Source organism: Ochlerotatus camptorhynchus, unplaced genomic scaffold (genome assembly GCF_037179485.1).
Source record: "Ochlerotatus camptorhynchus isolate MF236.1 unplaced genomic scaffold, CSIRO-AGI_Acam_v1.1 ptg000222l, whole genome shotgun sequence".
Lineage (NCBI taxonomy): Eukaryota > Metazoa > Arthropoda > Insecta > Diptera > Culicidae > Ochlerotatus > Ochlerotatus camptorhynchus.
The window spans coordinates 796,225-818,982 of record NW_027040712.1 but is presented as its reverse complement, the minus strand read 5'-3'; the positions used below and the strand labels follow the sequence as shown (position 1 = coordinate 818,982).

Below are 22,758 nucleotides of genomic sequence, written 5' to 3'. Positions count from 1 at the left end.
CCAAATCTTCTTGTCAGGCTTCACACGCTCATTTTTGATAAATCTTTATACCACAATTTTGTTACCTATTCAAGCTGTAATTTGATGTGCTTATTTAGAGACAAATTCTTTACTCTCAACGTTGGTCGTAAAAAAAAATACTTTAGTGTCTAAATTTTAATAAATAGTAACTTTAGAGACATTTTGATGAAAAAAGTTACTTTTTAGTGACTGACTTGAAAATAGTGACCTGCTACCAACCCTGGACAAACAACGGGATCGGTATATTCGTGGTTACCGTTTCTGCTTGCTGAGTAGATGGTCGTGAGTTCAATTCTAGACCTACTTTACCGATCGCATCACTTTACAGCAATGAATTAAGATCAAACAGAACGAACTTCACTTTTTTAACAGTTCAGATATATAACCAACAATGTTGAACGTAATGTTCTGATTTATATTCAAGGCACTTTATAATTATATATCTTGAACTACGTATATGCGTCGTTTATCTGGGGAATTTAGGTCAGACAACATTATTGGTATGCACTACTACTTCACTTTTAAATTGTTTATAGAATTTAATTATATGCACTAGCTGGAATGGTAAATATTTAAGCTTTAATTTTCAAGGTGCAATGTATCAAAATCTGCTGTAGTCACACAACGCATTGTTTCCTCTTAATTTAAAATCTCACCTTCGACTGACGTGAAGTTGTTCTTCTTTGGTGGATCGTACATGTACATCTTGAATGTTTATATAATCTTCTTCTCAATCAATACTATCACTCAACGAGCAATAACACACCAATTGTAACGAAATATCACTAGCTAACAAAAGTGTCAAGAAGGAATCAACAAACAGCTTAAATTAAATTACAGATAAAAACAAAAACACAAACAGCACTCTGGTCGGTATCTCTTGCAGCAGCAGATGTAAAATAATCCACTTTATTCTTCAAATGATGTCAACCGTGAATTGAATAGTTACAGACGTCGGCGACCACGTTCTACAGTCATCTATCACGAGGCATAGACAAAACGGCGAGGTATGGCACAATGCAATTCGCGCAGAGAGGAAACACGACTCTCCGATATGCTTCGGACCACCGACCCGGAGGGATATACGAGGCTGACGGTGATGGCGGTAAATTGGTGAAGGTCGCGCGCGCGATGAATGTATACGTCACGTCACGTTCGCGGCGTCTCCGGTTGCATCCGACTATAGCCAAGATAAAAGACGCACTGTCGTCGTTGGTTGATGTCCGGTCCGGGTTGTGGATCGTGTTCGGCGGCGCCAGCCAGTAAAGGTACACGCGCGTGTGAACTCTTTCAGCGTACGATCGTAACTGAGCCTATTGGCGCACTCATTCTCTCAGCCGCAGCCGCCGCAGTACCAAAACCACTCGATCTCCGTTTTCTGCCGAGCAGTTCAAAGGAGATAATTTCATTAAATTATATTCGGATGTTTTGTGTGTTGCGATTGTTGCTGGTTGCTACGAATGCCACACTGCCAGCCACCATATAATTCCAATGGATCATGTTTTCTCCTTGTGCAGTTTCCTCACACATACCGTCAGGGGACGCATACCGTCTGATGAGGAATTTGAGCCATGAGTTTACCACAGCATGCACTTCACCTGTCTATCATCATCTGTCGCCGTACAATGTACGAATATTCCAAGTTGTTGATTTTGTTATATTTAACAACTGATCAAACAATATTCCCTCTCTATAATGTATGGCATTTATATCTAGAGCTTGATTAGATCGAGATGCGTACATGCTCAAATTCAACAAAGCTTCGATCAAAACTAGAGAAGAGGACAACAAAGGCTCCTCTACAGTACATGCTGGCAATCAGCACCATGCGACTTCATCTCGCACTAAACAGTGTTAATAATAACGTGAAAAGAGGCGCACATCGGACAGGTTGCAAAATTGTACAAATTTACGTGTACAGATGCAGCTCGATCCGCCTGCCTTTTGCATATCCATACTCGGACGAAAATATCAACAACTGCTCGTTGCTGGCTGACTACCATCGGCTTCGTTTTCGTTGGAGGGGTAGACCGAGAAGATCAAGTCATATCGCATTTTTGGAAGCCGTCCCGTGCGAAAATTGCGAGCTTTGCCTCTGACCAAAACAGAAACAGAAAGTATGTTGCTTGCTTGCTGCTAGCATTTAGTGCTAGTGCTTCTCGACATTAACCACATACGCTGCTTGACTGGCTGCCTGCAACATCAAGGAGACGCAAGGCACGAGCAGCAAAAACAAAAGCAACTGACCAAAATGGTCATACCACTCTGACATAACGAGAATATTTAATGCTGTGCCTGCGTGTGTGCTGTAGGTATATGCGTAAAATGGCACACGGTGATGGTGGTGGGTACCTTATGAACACTTGATAAGAAATAATAATGATGGTAATCAATGAAAGGGTACAGCGGAAAAAATCGAACATTCACATGGAATGGTGAAATTTATGAAAAATGATAGCTAAAATCGAAACCAAAAATCATCTTTAAAATTACTCAAAACCACGAAAACTTTTTTAAAACATTTGAATTGCCTCAAACACGTTAAACAAACTCGCCTAGTAGCAAAGTGCCCAAAAAATGACCCCAAAATTTCCTTAAGGTTCAATTTACTTTGATGCATTTTCGAAAAATTCAAATGCAGTTTTTTTCAACTCATCATTTCAAATTGCAAAAAGCTCGCGCCATTCTATTCTTTTTGCTATTCGGAGATGAACCAGCCTGCGGCTGAAAATCTCCTAAATAGAGATAATAATAATTCTTTTTGCTATTATACATAAAATTACGCGAGCTTTTTGTAATCTCAAATGATGCGTCGAAAAAAACTGCATTTGAATTTTTCGAAAATGCATCAAAGTAAATTGAACCTTAAAATGCTCATGTTGAGTAGTTGTAGGGGAGTAGTGCAAAACGTAACATAACCGATCTTCAAATCGTCTGAACTTACTGAAAACAAAAACTCATAGAAAAACTCTCCAAAAATTGGTTAAAACCTTATACCACAGACAAACAAGACATTGAATATTTCTCATTGTAAAACATCGTCGCTAAAACATTATCGCCATCTGTTGAGTACACTGTGGTGGGTAGAACGCTGAACAGATGGCGGTAGTGTGTAAACGTCAAACGCAAGGGAATTAACCTCTTCATTCGAGCAGTTAAAATGACGTTTACTACCACTCGAACTTTGAAATGAAACATTATTTTGAGATTTTTTCTTCTAGAGCCACGAGAAAAGTAGCCAACATTAGTGCGTTTCATAAAAAATAGAAATTAGTTGGTAAAGTTTTGTGAAATTGCTGGTAAAAAGTCAATTGACTATGCGCGCCACAGGTGGCAGTACTACCATCTGAGATACTTTCAAATATACCGTTAAATGCTTTTTCGATGCACAACTTATGAGTTTTATGTCTGTTTGTCTGTGCCTATACCTTATAGGCGATTTCTCTAAAGAAATCCGTGACTTCAAATACTAATCCACGACAGATAAAAAACAGTTATAATTGTTTAAAAATACCATTTCAGTGCCAACAATTTCAAAGGGACGTAATTGCATTTGTAAACAATGGTTTTAGACGTCGATATCTCGTAAATAAAAGCTCACTCATAAAAATGTATGACTCCAACAGGTAGAGGAATGTTTTCATTATAGACTGTTCCGTTAATTATAAATACACTTTGTCAGTGAATTAAATAAAACTAGTGTAAAGTTCTAGGCCATTTCATTTTCAAATTTTGTTTATTATCCTGTTTTCTTTCACACATAAATTCAATTTTCAGGATTTTATTGAGAGTAACCAGACTGCCTAGCACATTACCTTCGCCTACCATTTTTACCTCATAAGACCAATCTTTCTTGAATTTTTCAACTGTATCCGCTGGTTTAACATGTTTCCTAAGCTTTGCCTTTGTCAAAGCCCAGAAAGCTTCGATAGGGCGAGCCTCAGGGCAATTTAGCGGTTTCATCTCTTTTGGTACATATGTGACTTTATGATTCTTGTACCACTTTAGCGAATCCTTTGAATAGTGGCAGGAAGCAAGATCAGGCCAAAAGATTACAGGTTTGTCATGCTGCCTGATGAAGGGTAGTAATCTGTTTTACAGACATTCCTTCGCGTAAACTTTGCCATTCATTTTGTCTGTGATTGTGATTGTGTAGTATAGAAGGGGGTCAAGGGCCAGGTCTCAGATACTCTTATGCTACATGCTATACCAGTAGACAGGGGGTGGCATCACAGCAGGTTAAATAAGTTCTATGTAATCCACAATTGTGAACCAGGGCGAGCCATAGTAACATCACCGGTAGGGTAACGTATCGGCAAGACCCCATCTCAACATTAATGTATTAGCTGCCATAAGGGAAGAGCGCCCTCTATAGGTCCGACGATGAGTCCGATGAAAATCCCAGTATGGCGTTTATTTCCTCATCAGGGAATCCCTCGAATTTCGTTGTGTAAAGTTCATCGCAGCTGTTATCGTCTGATACTATTCCATCGCTCACTTCGTACACAGATTCAACTATTTCTGTTGTTTGCCAGCTCTTTCATGGAATGGCCCGATCTCTTGATATCCTGTTTCACACTAGTTTTCCAGGTGTAATCGTCGATCAAACCAAATTCAAAGGTAGTACCTGTGTGATGTCGCATTCCAAAAGTGTTGAACCAAATGAATAATAATAATAATAAAAAAATGTTTTTTATTTTCGCAGCCATTAGACTCAATTATTTAGAAAAAAAAAACAATTCATTGTTAAAATCATAATTCTAAACTACACAATTATTTAATTTTGGTTTGTAGTCAAATACAACCAAACTTTTGGTCCGCTACATCACAACTGGCATCACTAGTGTGCATCTTTCAAAATGTAAAGATACAGACAAGCCCTGGGACCTGGTTGCAGTTAAGCAATCCTCAAGGTAATGCCAATGCCCAGAGAACTTTGCCTTTCATTGTGTCTGTCGTTATAAATGGTCGATTCAGGAACATCCTTTCCTTTGTGCGAAGTGTAGAACTGCGGTCCTGGCAGAGTCTAATAATCGAGTTTCACGTCATCATCCATGATTATACAACCCGATTTTTTCCCCAGCATTGAGTCGTACAGCTTCCAAGCTCTCGTCTTCACAAATGCAGCCTACTTTTTGCTTCATTTTGGTTGCTTGTGCTTCCGATGGGTTTCCAATTCCAATCTTTTCTAGGCCCGCATGACATTTGTTGCCGAAGTACCGATCTTCTTCGTCTCATCTGGCACTGATGCTGATGGATGCTAGGTTAGGTTAGGTTATCTTTATTAGCGAAACTTTCAGCCAGAGGCTGGTTCATCTCTTGACGAATATTGGGAAATCCAGAAGGGGTCCCCCCTAGTGACAGAGTTTGAAATAGCGGTGGGGAGCCAGAAGGAACCCCCTAGTTATAGAGTTAATGAGGTGGGGTATCCAGAAGGGACCCACTAAGTCCAGAAGAGACCTCCCTGGTAACAGAGTATTTGTTTATCATAGTTGGCTGTCGAGGTGTTGTCGTAGTTATTAGATGATTTGGTGCATTTGGTCGGCTAATTGTTATGGTGGTGTATGCAGAGTCCGTTATAGAGGTTGTTCCTGGTTCGATGCAGTGGGTCGGTTATGGTTGGTTCTTGTCAGTGAGTTAGGTCAGATGTTCTTATACATGTTGTCGTCCTTGATGAAACATATGGTGCAAAATAATAATTGATTGCTTCGAAATATTTTGCACATTTCTTGAAGCCATATTAAGCACAACACGCACTTAGTATTTCTTAATCTAGCGCAGCTTAGCACCAAACGGAATGTTATTATTACTGATGGCTTCCAAATTTATTTACCTTCCCGTACGTACCGTAAGATTTAATAAAGAGAAACAATGTTGAGATATTGTTAAAAGTCTAACACTGCTTCTTGACGCCAAACTCAGCCTACGCTTGATTGACCGCCCACGGTTGCTACTCTGTTACTGCCAGATCAGCTGTAATTACACAGAGAACCAATAGACGATGCTTGGGACTAGCAATCATCCTCAATGTGTAAAAACTGGTGATCTTAAATTAGGCAATACCAGCGCCGGCCGCGCCCGAACACAGGTCAAGAAAGGAATGGGAAGGATTGTGTTGACATGACACTCGCTTTGATGGAAGCCGAGAACACCTCTGCACTTCCACGAGGAATCACTGGGATGTTGGATAAGAGGGTTGGGTTTGCAGTAGGGTTCGTTTTGGTAAACGATAAGCTGATTTGATGTCCTAACGATCATATAACGCGAAGGAGCTTGGGACTAAACCCACGGTCTTCTGCTCAGTAAGCAAAATCGTTTGCCACTAGGCAGACGAGCACCTTTTTAATCATCGAGTTGCTGTTATTACCATGTAGTCATATTAACAAATAAAACGATTGACGAATCTTGAATGTGGATGGGCCTGAGATTAGACTCATGATGTTCTGCTCAGTAAGCAAAAACGGTTGCTCTAAGGCCACCGAGCCCCTCATATCACATAATACCGTTGCTCAAATTTGTGTATCCATTCAAACCCGGAACCAACGACAACAACGAGTTTCGCAAAATACACGATACACAAGCGATTTTACCATAAATCTCTTTGATATATAAGGACCTGGGACAGCGTTTTTCTGCTCAGTAAGCAGGCCACTGTAACCGACGATCTTTCAAATCCGAAAACTAAAAACTACGAAAAAGTACTTAGGCCTTCATTAAGTTCCACTTTCACGCGACGTTCAATGACAGGGTCCTATCCAGGATAACATCTGAAAAATCAAAATCTGGCCAACGCCCACCTAAACCTGTTCTAATCCACCTGAAATGACTAACGAATGGAAGACTTTGACTACCCAGCCATGCAATAGTCTCATTCCGTGCCTTATGGCAACTTGATGATTCTATTGCGCTCATCTTTTGGCACCACCCAGGGGAGACTTGGTCCTGTACCCAATGCTTAACTTATCTCCATTCCACTCAGCTACTCGCAATTTCTTGTGATATAGTGGGCGGAATATTAATATATGAGACAATTCAATGCAGACGTCTTTCCAAATTTGGCAGATCGACTGGTAATCGGTGAGTTTCCACGATAGTTGCTATTCAACAACTCGACAACGTCCCATCGTCAACGCCTGCTATGAGAATTTCCCATTGCAGACGTCAACGAAATGACGTCATCGAGCTATCGATCAACTACCCTGGTTATCGCCTGGTACCTTATAGCACGATGCTAGGAGGCGAACCGGAAGAATCGATGAGCTACCTCCCCCTCTTTGACGCCAAACTCAGCCTACGGATTCTAAACTCGGTCTGATGCATTGAAACGCCAATGAATTCACTTCGGCCTATCGTATGAAGATAAAGATTGATTCGGTTGGAGCGCTTCATTTGTATTGGAGAATATTGGGTGCAAACATTCATATCATCGTTCTTAATGACTTCGTTCGATAGCATTTGAACTAAAGTATCAATTTACCTGTTAACGCCGAAATCATTGATTAATTTGATGTTTTCTGCTTGATAGGTCCAAAATGGGCGCTTAGACCGAAGTAGTTCTCTACCCTATTGCTTTTGATTCCAAAAACTACACTCAAAAAATCGCCAAATGAGGCACATAGAATCCAAGTATGTCCAATTCAAATCCATAGTATTCAGGCATGATTCATAGCATAAGATTCACACATGAAATGGATGTGTTTCACAATAAGCGCAAAATTAAGTGTGAGACACATGATAATGACGTGTGGAATTTTTTGAGTGTAGTTGAAATTGAGAAGCACACGAAACATAAAGGTGATTGAATTCCTGTTAGATTGTAATACTCTCAGATTTAATCTAGTAATAATAAGAAATCCACGGCTAAATTCTAATGGGAATGTTCGATTGACTCAGATTTTGACAGTTCATTTGGCTCAAAACATTCTCTCCCTCTGAGTATTTCTAGTGAACATCAGAGTCAATTGGCGTCTTGCAATGAAACTTTTCCAAGCTTTCGCCTCCTACATTTCGAAGTGAGAACTACTAGAAGGAGGATAGTTTCCAAATTATCCAAGTAAAACAGACGATTTTTGGGGCAAATCGGTCCATAAAGAAAAACTAATAATTTCCCGTGGAAACTTTTGCTTGAATCGTGTAAGAAAAAGTGTTTGAAAACTAATTGTTATTATTTCGGTATGGATCGGAGAGGTTTTCATGGAAAATTATGCATAACAAGTTTGCACCCACAGCGAGAGGTTACCTCCTGCGCAGCTGCATTTTTCGGAAAATGGTGAATATGTGCGATTTCCACTAAGATGAAAGTGGAAATAAAGTTAATTTACTTACATAGGAAAGGTTGTATCATGCTGGTGGTAATGGAGAATTGGTTGTATAGGACGCCAACGTTCAATAAATGTTCATTTTGGCCTTTTCTAAGCAAACATATTGATACTCACAATTTTCCACGGAAAACGCAACGGAACTTGATTTACTCAACACGCAGCATACTATAAAATGGTGCTAGATGGTCTTCAAAGTGATAACAAGATGACAAATCATCTTTATTTTGAGTTATTGAGCAATTTACTTCTGTTTACCATCATATTTACGATGCAGCATTGATGGAGCCGTGAAATGAAATGAATATATCTTATGAAAGTTCACCTGGAAAAGTCAAAGATGCACATCAGTCAGATCGTAAAAACGTTTTCTTCTTCAATTCGAATGTTATATTGGAAGGATTTCACGTAGGCTTGATGAAAATTATGATTTAATGCTAATTTTCACGAATTTTATATGCAGTCTGTCAACATTATCATCATCATGCAGTGGCGACATCTGCGTTGAGCTTTTGCGGCAATCTTCCAATAGTATAATAAGAGTCCCACCAAGAAAGAAGCCAGAAGTACCAATTAAACTGTCAAGCGAGGTACCAAACATGCAAAGTAAATAAACATTATTGTTGCTTTCATTACTGACAATATTTTAATAATTTTAGATGAAAAACATTACTTCGCTTTATTTAGTACATTGTGGTATATATAAGTTATACCAAGCACTTGTTTAAACATTTTTCAGGTTCTATAATTGTTTTTGTCTCCCAAAAACTCCGATGCTAAGGCAAAACATCTGGTTGCCGTTTACTCTGACGAAAAATTTATCACAAACAGTACTGATTGTTTGCAACATTTTCTTTTGGCGGGACTCTTATTATAACATCGACTCTGATAAACATCAGGATGCAGCCAGAATTTTGAGAAATATATCACGCAGTTTGAGATGACGGTTCATCGTTAGTGTATTTATATTTATCGGAACGGTCTTTAAATAGAATCCGGAAGTAAGAAATCAGCTCTATCTCGGAATTGATATGACGTAAGAAAAATGTTAAGTATTAAAAACCAGTGCCGAATTTAGGATTCGGGGGGCCCTAACTACTATCGAAGATTGAATTTCAAATGTACGATCGTATTTTTCCTCTTACCATCTTGATATAAAAAAAAATAAATAATTTGTTTTAAAAAAATCAGAAGAAAATCAAATAAAGATATGAAATCTACATTTTGCCATAAAAAATAAATAGAAAAAATAACTACTGAAATCCTGGGGCAAATTGATCACCGGGGTAAAATTGGTTGGTTGGTGATAGATATCAAAAGAAATCTTGATAGCTTTTCATAATGAGGCTCCAATGATAGATGTGACGAGTTTATCTTTACAAAAAAGTAGATTTGTTTTCATAATTTTCAATTTTTTTTAAATTGACGTTCAATATTATTCAATGTCAATTTTCAAACATACGAATGGTAGGGTTTAGAACGCTCAAATCCGGCCCTGATTCCGCCTGTAGTCGCAGCTTGCCAAATCTGAAAAACAGCGCTGGGAAAATATCAATTAATCAAATCTCACCAATGCCAAATATCACGCTTGATTTTCGTAGACAAAAAGCAACAAGGAATCAACTGCGGTTGATCTTGCAAGCTGTGATATCGCAGCATGGAATATCAAGCTAACAAAACTCACCAGCTGCAAATCTCAACAAACTGTGGTGAGATTGAGTTTCATGATTTTTGCTTTAAACCCCAACGCAACCGAAACTTCCATAACGACTGGCAGCAGTCACTTCGTGTCTGCCATTTGTGAAGAGTAAAAAGATATAATTTTTTTTATTATAGTCACTTTAACGCTCTTGGGTCATTCGTGACTTGTCGGGGGGTGAGATTTGAAGTCGTGACTTTGGCGTGAGAGGTATGGATGCTAACCACTACGCCGGGATCGCCCCCAGAGTAAAAAGAGATAGCAAACTATACTTTCTCTTTCTAAGTCGACACCAACGACACCAACGCAAACCATCAACATCGCCGGATAGGGGAAGGTTTCCCCTTCCCGATGATGTTGTTAGTTTGCGTGGGCGACCCTCGGTTGGCGAGAAGAGTACCTACAAAGGTTTGTTTACAAAAAGCTTGTATGCCCTTTTCACATGTGGCTCTTGAAATATCATTTGATTGATGATTTTGCCAACACTGCTGAAAAAGAACATCACAGATCTTTTGTGCCATAATAAACGGTATAATGCATTTTTTCAGGGACTTTTGTTGGTACACCTTCGATTTCATCGTCTTGTTTGTGACGAAAACCTGACTTTTAGTTGAAAATAGTTACTTGTAGGTGACCATAATTTAAAAAAAGGAATCAATCCCAGTTATCTGCTACTTTTGGGGGTATGACGATTAAAATGTAAAAGCTCAGAGGAGGCTCATAAATAATGAAATCAAGGCAGGACCAATCCAATGTGTCACTAAAATAGTTTTTCACATGATAGAACAACTGATGACTTTCATTGTCTTCATCATAAGCGCTGAGTACCTTCATATCGTACTGTGGATGAAAATGTTGATTCTATTATATTATTTCAAATAATTCCCTTAGCAAAGGTACAACCTACGACAAATTGAAGTCAAATTACGCTTGCTTCGAAGAGGCATTCAAAAAACAATGTGCTAAATTATTGCTTGGTGCCATTCTCTCCTTCTCTCTCGGATGCCACTGCTTCTTATAAATGTCCATGGAAGGACAGCCGGAAAGAGATACAATAATTTCGATTACTGACTGCCATCGAAGCGGGCAAACCAATGGAAAGCCAAAGCAAGCTGATATAACTAAATAAACGAATGTTGACTCAATGTTCGACAGCTTCAATGTACAGCACCATTTATGGAAGAAAATTAAATAATCTCCGCTCCGGACACGGGAGGTTCTGTCGCAGCACAGCCCAACGCAAGTCAGTAGCTGATTGAAGTCTACAACTCCATTGAAGAAAACCTTCCAAAACCGTGCATAGCGATTGCAGTCAGTTGAATCAATTTTCCCACAGTTAGTAATGGGGTTTGGTTGTACTAAGAAAATTTTGCTCATTTTTCACCATTTTTACCGTTTCCTTTCCCCGTGTCCGTCTGTCACTTGGGCAAAATCGTAAATATGCAATTTGCCTCATAAAAATGAACCACTCGTTGAGCTGGCCTTCCCTTGCGAACTATGTACGTCGATAAGCGTTAATGGGTGGTTAATCAACTTTTGACTTTTGTTTGCCGGCACCGGTGGTATAGTGCTAAGCGGGACTGCTTCTCATCCCAATGGGTTTGGGTTCAATACCATCGAAGTCGGTGGGATTTTTCTGAGGCATACAAATCTCTGGTCACGTCTACCCCCCTGCACTGTCGATTGTCGTCAATATAATGGGTATCGATGTCCGTCGAAGATTGGCACTAGATTGCGGAACAGAGACTGACGTTAAATAAAGGAATTAAGAAGAGAGCTTTGTTTTTTGTTGTTAATCAACTATTGGTAACTTTGTCAGACTTTAATAAAAATATCTTCAAGCAGACTGTAAGAAGTATGATTCACGAAAGTATCTTTGCATACAACAGTACTGTTCCCAATTTAGGTAATATGTATGTGCTAAGATTGACTGCCACACCATCTTACAGAGTAAGTTGTGGGGAATAAATATAAATGGTTAATGAATACCTGTTGGTTCCCTCATACTTAATAATTCCTATACAAAAGGGAAACTATGGCTGTTTGATCAGCAGAATTTTGATTAACTTCAAGTAAAAAAGAAACAACTGTAATCTGTCCACCGCTGGTGGAATGTACAGCCTTTGAAAATAAGGTGTAAAATAATTACATTATTTGATTTTGTATGCTTATAACCGATGAAAGGGAAAAGTGATAAATGTTGAGTTGTGACAGTATTGCATGAGTCCGAAGATTTGATCGCTTCGCTAAGAAGGTAAACATACAAAACATATCACACAGCGAGCCTTCTTGCCCTGTCGATGTGTACGGAGTAGAGCGCCACCAGTAACCTCGTCGTTCAACGAGCAAGTCTCTCTCGCCGTCCGGTATGGTAGACTGTAAATACGAAACGACGATGACGACGGCGGCGGCGGCTGGCCTTAAAGTTCGCTGCTGTGCTGTTATAGCCATACACTGTGTCAGCGCGCCGTAAAAGCGAAATCTGTTGAATGCGCGAGTTGTAATTCCTTATAAGGAAGACACGCAGACCTCGATTGCCTTTGGGCCGCCAATTTAATACCAAATAGAGGAGCGACCCCTTTTTGTCGCGCTGTACTTTAACCTCCAAGAGAGATATATCTGTACGTGTACCAGTACATTCAGTAGTAGCTAGTGGTCTCGTGAGCCATGGAGGATCATCACATATGAGTTGATTTGGATCGATCACTAGCACGGGAGCTGGGATAGGTCATTCTCTCTATCACTGAGGTCAACAGCAGACTGGGAACAGTTGTTTGACATTCTTGAAATGATGCAAATGTTGTCTAAGCCATCCGATACAAACAATGAATCATCCGTCCCGCTATCTAAAAATGACGAAGTTATCTTATCAGGCGACTGCAATTTATGAAAATGTATGTTATAATCTGTCAATAAAAGATAAAATATATATCTACGTATATTTGTTTACTTCTTTGAAAATTCAGGTTCATTACACATTAATTTGAGTCTAGAAGTCACTGAACTAAATTTCGACGGTTATACGTGTGTGAATGGTGGTTTTCTCGCTTTCCGAGAAGTTTTAGAATCAAGAAAGAAAACATGATTCATCATGTTTGCAAAATTGAAAGCATCAGAAGATTAGGCGCTGCGTGGTTTTATTGTTTTTCCCGGACCAAAAATTTGTGGCATCGCGAGTGAAAATTTTAATTTCTTTTTATTTACGCGGTGATGAGCACGGCGCTGATCTATTGTTAGGGTTTTGCGATGTGCATTGCTTTTGTGCACGGAGTGTCTTGAAAAAGAAAAGTGAAGAAAAGTGATATTTGGTTGTTGTGTGGTTGGAGTGGAGAGAAAAATATGCGTGGAAGCATCGGGAATGCGCTCCCGGGTGAAGTGATTTGATGAGCACGTTCCAGTTGAAGATTGTTGACAAGTGTATTTGTGGTGATGCAAATTATGGTTTAGATGACGCATGGCTTCAAACATTTTGTGTATCCAAATAAAACATATTACATACTAAATACGCACAGGGCATCGTCTGCTGACCATTGCCGCGGGTATATCGTGGGAGTCCCAGGTACCCGGTTCAAGCTTTAGTTGGCGGCGGTGGCTCTTCTTGACCTTCTATCCCCTGAGTAGTTAGTGTGAATAAGGGCGTCTATGTGATGTTTTGCTGTACCTGTTGTGGACATCTAGTGCACCCTGTTCCCTTAACTTGTTGAGGACACCCTGTCTTGCCTCAAAAGTTACCTTTTTTGAAGTACTAGTCTTCACAACATAAAGGGCACCATTACGGAGCATGAGATTTGATCAAATTATTCGCAGTTCTACTTGTCCAACGCCCCCGGCTGGGTGAGGGATAGAGGATGACACACACACACACAGAAGTCACTGAACTAAATTTCAGTCAATTTGACTTAAATTTAGGAGATCACAAAAGGTGATTATTTTCAATTTAATTCCATTTAGTATGTTGTATCCATGACAGATACGAATTTCAGCTACAATGTGCAGTCATAATCAGTGTCATTCCCACTAAAGACCTAATCCAACCCTCTTAAGGAGAAAGTTACCTAGTGAGTAAATGATAATTTCAAAAGTGATTATCTCTGAGACATCACTTCAGATTGGAAAAGGCTCTCGTCGTTTTGTGCAGGAAAACATCGACGAGAGCTTTTCCAATCAGTTCATATAACCATATAACTGATGTAACCATAAACTCCTCTACCTGTGAGCAAAGTTTCATAAAATCCTGAGACTTTACGGGCCAAACCTGTCCGATTATAAAAAAAATCGCGTAATAAGGACTGTATCGAAAATAATTTGTAAACAAATGTTTCCTTCCAAAGCCGAAAAAAATATATTTTCGTTAAAAAAGGATCTTTGATTATTTATGTCATGTCCTTATTTAAAAGTTACAGTATTGTTCCAGAAATTCCTATTTTGAATCCGCAAAATCCACGCCACGCCATTTGCAGGGCGGCAACTGAATTTCCAGGTTTTTTTTTTTTCCCGGTATTCCTCAGTCATAAAAATGGAATCAAATTGAACCTAAGGACTAAAAAATCGTTTGAATATATCCAGAAAAGTGTTTAGAAGTGAAAATACAGTGAAATTTTTCATAATTAGAAATTCAACCCACTGCTGCAAGCTTTCAAGAACGTCACTTTATATTAGATATTGCTCCAGCACTGAATTCTACTTCCGACACTGATATTCGTAGCAAGCATGATACCGGGCGGTTGGCTTTGACATATGAATCCACATGAATATCACTGAGGAAAAGTTGAAAATTTTACTTTTATCTCAAGATTCATTGCATTGTTTCAATACTTCCGATGAGTTTTCCAAAGAACAGTTTTTGATTAGCTGCCGTAAATGAGAAATATTTGCGACAGAACTTTGGATATCAGTAAGTCCCATTACGATGTCAATGTCAGTTGCACACTGACATCGTAATGGGACCATTACAACATCGATATTGGAACTAAAGGGTGATACGGTCAAATTTTGGTCAATATCAACTTGACGTATTTCTTTCAATTTTGCATTTAAAAAACCTGAACACCCCTCATTTTGAAGGTGTGTGTGTGTAGAATGTTGCTCCTATTTTGATTTTGGAATTCACTCTTCAGTTGTCAAAATGCCGTCCAAGCAAGAAGAGCAGCGTATCAAAATTTTGCTCGCGCATCGCGAAAATCCGAGCTACTCGCACGCAAAGTTGGCAAAATCGCTAAAAGTTGCCAAATCAACCGTTACAAATGTAATAAAAATGTGTGTGGGGAACGTTTGTCGACAGCCAGGAAGTCTGGATCGAGGGGAAATCGAAAACCGGAAGCCGCTGAGACGACAAAGAGAGTTGCCGGTAGTTTCAAGCGAAACCCTAACCTCTCTCTCCGAGATGCCGCAAATAAGCTGGGTGTATCGTCTACAACCGTGCATCGAGCCAAAAAACGAGCCGGACTATCGACTTACAAGAAGGTAGTGACTCCAAATCGCGATGATAAACAAAATACGACGGCCAAAGCGCGATCGCGGAGGCTGTACACGACGATGCTGACGAAGTTTGACTGCGTGGTAATGGACGACGAAACCTACGTCAAAGCCGACTACAAGCAGCTTCCGGGACAGGAGTTTTATACGGCAAAAGGAAGGGGAAAGGTAGCAGATGTTTTCAAGCACATGAAACTGTCAAAGTTCGCAAAGAAATATCTGGTTTGGCAAGCCATCTGTACCTGTGGCTTGAAAAGCAGCAGGTGGCCAACAACGTGCAGGTGGTTCCCAAGGACAAGAACCCTCCCAACACGCCAGAGCTCCGCCCAATTGAGAAATACTGGGCTATTGTCAAGCGGAACCTAAAGAAGACCAAAAAAACTGCTAAGGGCGAGCAGCAGTTCAAGGCAAACTGGCTTTCTGCGGCGAAGAAGGTGGACAAGGTGGCTGTACAAAATCTGATGGCAGGGGTCAAGCGTAAGGCCCGGCAATTCGGATTTGGAAAAGCGGAAGCCTAACTGAATATTTTTCCTGAATTTTATACTAATTGAACTTGAAAAAGAAATTTAATTTGATTTTTTAAATAAACGATTTCACCGATTTACACGCGTTTTCCCTTGACCAAATTTTGACCGTATCACCCTTTATGTGAGCTGATACTGATATCAGGCGGCTAGTGAAAAGCAGCATGTTCTAGGTATTGATATTGATATGTTGCAGCACTGATTCAAACCGATTTCCCTAACAAAAATTAAAATTTGATTCTCAACAGAAATTTAAAATCAAATTGTTTTTTAAGATTTTAAACCAACGCTAGTCTAACAAGGTTTTCAAACAACTGCGGTATATTGAGCCCGGTAAAAAATGGAATGCTTCTGTATCAATATATTTATACAGATTTCTTTCAGCTGAACGAGTGTTTGTTTTAGCAAGCAGATAACTGCTAATAGACTCGGAACTGACAACAGCAGTAGAACGAAACAGGCGAGAAACTGAAAGAATATGGAAAACGTCCTCACCGACTGAACTATAAGATCTAAAATCGTTTTGCCACAGATTCTACCAATTTGGAATGATTTATATCTCAACAGCGGCACCGGCGGTATAGTGGTAAGCGTGACAGCCTCTCACTCCAAAGGACGCCAGGGAAGCAACTCCTACACTTGAACCCTATCTATAGAGTATAGACCCATCAACTCATGGACCGAGGACCAACGGAAGGCGTGATCAGAGATTTTATGCCACAGAACCCAGGCCCTTTGGAGTGAGAGGCAGTCAAACAGTTTCAAGGAGCTGTGCCGCGATGCTGATGGCAACCCCTGGGGCAACGCATACCGAGTCGCGATGGCGAAAATCAGAGGTCCATCGATGCCGGTTGAAATGTGTCCCAACAAGCTGAAAGTCACCGTGGAGGGACTTTTCCCACAGCATGACCCAACGACCTGGCCACCTACACCATATGGCGAGGAAGATGGAGGCAACGTTGACCAAGTTTCCAACTAGGAACTCCTAGCAGCAGCGAAAGGGTTGAAGGCGAAGAAAGCGCCCGGCCCGGATGGAATTCCCAACGTGGCGTTGAAGGCGGCGATCCAGACGTTCTCGGACATGTTCAGGATGGTGCTGCAGAAATGTCTGGACGAGGGTTAGTTCCCTGATAGGTGAATGGTACAAAAGCTTGTGCTGTTGCGGATGCCTGGAAAACCGCTAAGGGGTCCTGCATCTTATAGGCCAATATGCTTGCTGGATACTGTCCGAAAGTTCTTGTAGAGGATTATCCTGAACAGGCTGACGAAATGCAGGTAGAGTGAACACGGATTGTCAAGAATGAGGGTTCCAGACTACCTCTGCAGGATTCTAAGTAGTTACTTCCATAACCGGGTCCTGGTCTACGAGACAGACACGGGGCAGAAATCGCTTAGGATCACGGCGGGAGTTCCACAAGGCTCTATTCTAGGTCCCACGCTGTGGAACGGAATGTACAATGGCGTGCTGACGCACAAGCTGCCCAAAGGAGTTGAGATCGTTGGCATTGCGGACGATGTCGTCTTGACGGTAACCGGTGAGACGCTGGAAGAGGTGGAAATGCTGGTGGCTGAGGCGATAGATACGATTGGTAACTGGATGCAAGGAGCGAAGCTGCAGATAGCCCATCACAAAACAGAAGTGATGTTGGTCAGTAATTGCAAAGCAGTGCAGCGGGCAGAAATCACCGTTGGAGAGCACACCATTGTTTCGAAGCGCGTGCTGAAGTATCTGGGAGTTATGATCGACGACCGGCTAAACTTTACCAGCCACATCGAATATGCTTGCGAGAAGGCGGCGAAGATCATCAACACAATAGCCAGAATCATGCCAAACAATTCTGGTCCAAGCAGCAGCAAGAGGCGTCTTCTGGCTAGTGTGTTTTCATCGATACTAAGGTACGGAGGTCCAGCCTGGATTGAAGCGCTGAAAACGAAGCAGAACCAAAGGAAATTGAGCAGTACGTTCCGGCTCATGGTCATGCGAGTCGTGAGTGCGTACAGAACCATATCGATGGAGGCAGTATGCGTTATCGCCGGTATGATCCCAATCGGCATCACCTTGGCGGAGGACTACGAGTGCTATATGACGAGAGAAACCAGAGGAGTACGAAAAATGATAAGAACGGTGTCGATGGCTAAATGGCAGCAGGAGTGGGATGCATCAGAGAACGGTAGATAGACACACAGGCTAATACCGATTATTTCGTCCTGGGTGAACAGGAAGCATGGAGAAGTCAACTTCCACTTGAAGCAGTTCTCGTTTGGTCATGGCTGCTTCAGGAAGTAGCTGCATCGGTTCGGACACACAACGTCACCCTTCTGTTCGGAGTGTGGGAATGTGGAAGAATCACCAGAGCACGTGGTCTTCGAATATCCTAGATTTGATGCTGTGCGAGAGGAGATGCTCGCTCTTATCGCGGAGAATGTTGTCGAAGAAATGTGTCGATAGGAGGGCACCTTTAACGCCGTCAGCAGAGCAGTCACCGACAAACCGACATGAATGACCATAGCAAAAACAATAAAATTTCTGTCCAAAGCACACTACTTATATCTGTTTCCGCGTTCGCGGGAAATATTTAGCTAAGCCATGAACCGGCATGCAAAAGTTCTGAACTGGTTCATGTCTGATCTATTTTGGACACATTATTTTTATCTAGATATAAAACAATCCTATGGTTTTGACAGTTCGGATCACTGCACATTTAAATCGGCCGTTTACGATTTTCGGGCCTAAGTCAGAATTAAGTGTCATGTCGGTTTGTCGGTGGAGCAGTAACGCAGATCATGACCAGCACTGCAGCGAAAATGGCGAGAAGACCAGCTAGAAAGTAGTAATGTGCTCACACAAGTGCGAGGTAAAAGCCGAAGCCGAGAGAATTTTCCGTCAGAGTTGGCTGAATCCCCCACCGGGGGTTAGCCGAGTAGATCTGGTAGGTAAATGGCTCACAAATTGAAGGGACGATCAGCAAAATGCGCTTCCAGTTAGCTGAGGTAAAGTAATGCACAGCTCCCTCCGAAGTAATACGACAAGTGGTTCCGCGGGGAAAAGGGCAAGGCGTCCAAGGAGGTTTTAGTGCGGTAAGAATCCCACACACCGTTTCACCGCGACCGTGCGCCCGGTTGTCAAGCGGTGGCATGCTGGCCTTTTGAAGGTTTCCTCCTTTCCAAAAAAAAACACCGGCACTTCTATAATAAACCCTTACTTGAGGTTAATTCTGTTAAATTTGCAGCACATTTTTAGTTGTGTAGAAGATTTTGATTGAACGAAATATGAATATTTTTAGTTTTTAACAATGTGCGAATATCACTTATGATAAATTCAGAAGTGTTTTGCCGAAAATTAGTAATGAATGAGGCAAATGCAGAAATCTCAGTAAATTAATTGGCTGATTTCAGTATTATTGTTGTGCTCGGTAAATTTTGTAGACGAATTTAGGTAAACTTATTTTTTTATCGAAATTTCGGCATAATGGTTTGACCGATCTCTGAAAAACTATATTAAATGCGAAAATACCAGCAAAATCAATTTTAAGTGTGTACAGTCGAACGTATGGAACATCCCATAGCACATGCTTTTTTTTCCAAGTTGAACTTTATGAAAAGCGCTTTCATATCAAAAATCTTGTAAGCTGCTTCCATCTCAACCGCACTCGCATAATGCTTTCACAAAGCTGGACATTTCGGCCCAGGTGAGTCTCGCGCTCTTATTGTGATTCTGTGAGCTTATCAAGCTATTAATCACACGATAAGAAACTAGAACTACACAGAAAAAAAAAATTGCATTTTAATCAAAGCGTAACATCTCCCCTCGTTTAATGTTAAGCTATAGTCGGCAAAAACAACGAAATTGTTTTTATTTTTTGTGTTGGGTATTTTTGATCACTGTAACCAGTACTTACAGTTGTGTTCGATAAAATAGCAGCGCATGCCGATTTTCATACAAAATCTTCAATTTTGCCATGACGTAACTTCGTTAATGTATGATCAATTGAACTGAAACGTTCGCCAAAGAACTACAAATATGTTCAATTTTACGATTACAAAATATTAAATTTTTGGAAGCACCTGCCGGAAAGTGAGACACCAGGTAAAAGTGTTCAAAATAATAGCAGTACTAATGATTTTCATTTCAGCTTAATTTTGAGATTTTAAATTTTATATTTCTCAAAATTCTAACAATACCCACCCAATTAACAAATATACCTACATAATAATTAAAATTGTTTAAAATATTTGCAGCACGTAAATTTTCAAATAAAAAACTGCTATTATTTTGAACAATTTTAACTGGTGTCTCACTTTCCGGCAGGTGCTTCAAAAAATTAAATATTTTGTAATCGTCAATTGAACATATTTGAAGTTCTTTGGCGAACGTTTCAGCTTAATTGATCATAAGTTAACAAAGTAACATCATGTCAAAGTTGACCATTTTGTATGAAAATCGGCATGCGCTGCAATTTTATCGAACACAGCTGTAGATCTATTGTGATATATTCCCCGATTTAATATTGCTTTGTGTTCAGAGTCGTCATAATCGACACATGTCTTATTGAAGTTTTCCTATTAGCTCCGAAAAACGTGTAACAGCAAGTTTGCAATAGCATAACTTAGCCATTTCTTAATGAATTTCAAAAATTGTGGTACCTCTAGAATTCCTAGGGTCTGTAGATTATTTTGATTGTAAAAAGATTAAAAATAGGGTCGTCTACTTTATTCAAAAGCGAAAAGAGTCGTTACACGTTTTTTTAAAAGGAGTGTTTATGAGTTTTGCAAGTGGCCTAAGATCCATTAATTAGATTAATGGGCACAAATGTTCATAATTAGCCAGAATACAGTTATGGTTCCTATATATGGATCATATAGACAACAAAACGGTCCTCCGGAAGATTCGGAACATCCGTAAAATTGATCAATCCACGAAACTAATCATAGAGCTCCGCGCTTTTTTCGAAAACATTAGGAACTGTGATATAAGAAAAAAATTTGGGATCATGACATAAACACGGATCCGGATGGCCATGGAAGCGTGCCCAGGAAGATCCGAAACATCTGTCAAAGTAGTCAATCCATGAAACTGATCCTAGAGCTCCGCGGTTTTTTTCGAAAACACTAGTAACTGTGATATAAGAAATAATATAGGGTCGTGAAATTAACAGGAAGATCGGAAAGATCCTTAAAAGTGGTCCATCGATGAAATTGATCCTAGAGCTCCAGGGTTTTTTTTCAAAAACATTAAAAACTGTGATATAAGAAAGAATTTGGGTTCATGACATAAACACGGACCCAGATGGCTATATGACCATCCTCCGGAAAATCCGAAACATCTGTAAAAGTGGTCCATCCATGAGACTGATCCTAGAGCTCCACAGTTTTTTTTTCTCGAAAACACGTGGAACTGTTATATAAGAAAGAATTTGGGGTCGTGACATAAACATGAACCCGGATGGTTATGGAACCGTCCTTCGGAAGATTCGGAGCATCGGTAAAATTGGTTCATCCATGAAACTGATTCTAGAGCTCAGCAGTTTTTTTTTTTAAATCTCTTGGAACTGTGATATAAGAATGGTCGTTACGTAAACATGGGCCTTGATGGGCATGAGACCATCCTTTGGAAGATCTAGAACATCTTTAAAAGTGGTAAATCCATGAAACTAATGCTAGAGCTCCGCAGTTTATTACAAACAATACTAGGAACTGTGTTAAAAGAATAAATTTGGGGTCGTGACTTAAACATGAACCTGTATGGCCATTGAACCGTCATTAGGAAGATCCGGAACACCCGTAAAAGTGTTTCATACATGAAACATACTTCGAAAACTTCACAGCTCGAAGTGTTCTCGAGAAAACATTGAACTTCTAGAATCAGTATCATCGATGCACCACTTTTACGGATCTTTCGCAAGACGGTTTCATGGTCATCCGGGCTCATGTTTATGTTACGACCCAAAATTAATTCTTATATCACAGTTCCACGTGTTTTCGAAAAAAAACCGTGGAACTAATGGATCAGTTTTATGGATTGACCATTTTACGGATGTTCCGGATCTTCCAGACAACGATCCCATGGCCATGCAGGACCCAAAATTCTTATATCACAGTTCCTAATGTTTTTGAAAAAACTTTGGAGCTCTAGGATCAGTTTCATTGGTTGACCTCTTTTCCGGATGTTTCGGACCTACCAGAGGACGGCCCCGTGGCCATTCGGGTCCATGTTTATGTTGTGACCCCAAATTCTTTCTTATATCACATTTCCTAATGCTTTCGAAAAAAAAACCACGGATTTCTAGGATCAGTTTCATGGATTGACCATTTTCAAGGATGTTCCAGATCTTCCAGAGGACGGTCCCATGGTCTTCTAGGTACATGTTTATGTCATGACCCTTAATTAATTTATATATGACACTTCCACGTGTTTACGAAAAAACCTAGGCTCTAGGATCAGTTTCATAGATTGAACACTTTTACGGATGTTCCGGATCTTCCGGAGGATGGTCCGATGGCCATCCGGGTCCATGTTTATGTCATGAACCCAAATTATTTTTTATATCACAGTTCCTAATGTTTTCGAAAAAACCGCGGAGTTCTAGGATCAGGGGTTTATGGATAGACCACTTTTACGGATGTTACGGATCTTTTGAGGACCGTTCCGTTATATCCAGGTTCCATATATAGGAATCATGACTGTAATCTGGCTAGTTATGAACATTTGTGCCCATTAATC

General features: G+C 40.3%; 1 protein-coding gene across 3 annotated transcripts in view; it reads right to left on the bottom strand.

The window, feature by feature from the left end:
- Positions 1-22,758, bottom strand: part of Mlc-c (Myosin light chain cytoplasmic) — a 379,873-nt gene that overhangs the window by 17,155 nt on the left and 339,960 nt on the right. Inside the window, exon 1 of one of the 3 annotated variants that reach the window (XM_065225258.1) lies at positions 678-1,134. The exons of the other annotated variants lie outside the window; for them this stretch is intronic. Coding sequence (XP_065081330.1) covers positions 678-726 — 49 coding nt within the window. The 5' untranslated portion in view covers positions 727-1,134. Of the gene's footprint in view, positions 1-677; positions 1,135-22,758 lie in introns of those variants that run through there. 3 annotated transcript variants of the gene reach the window in all.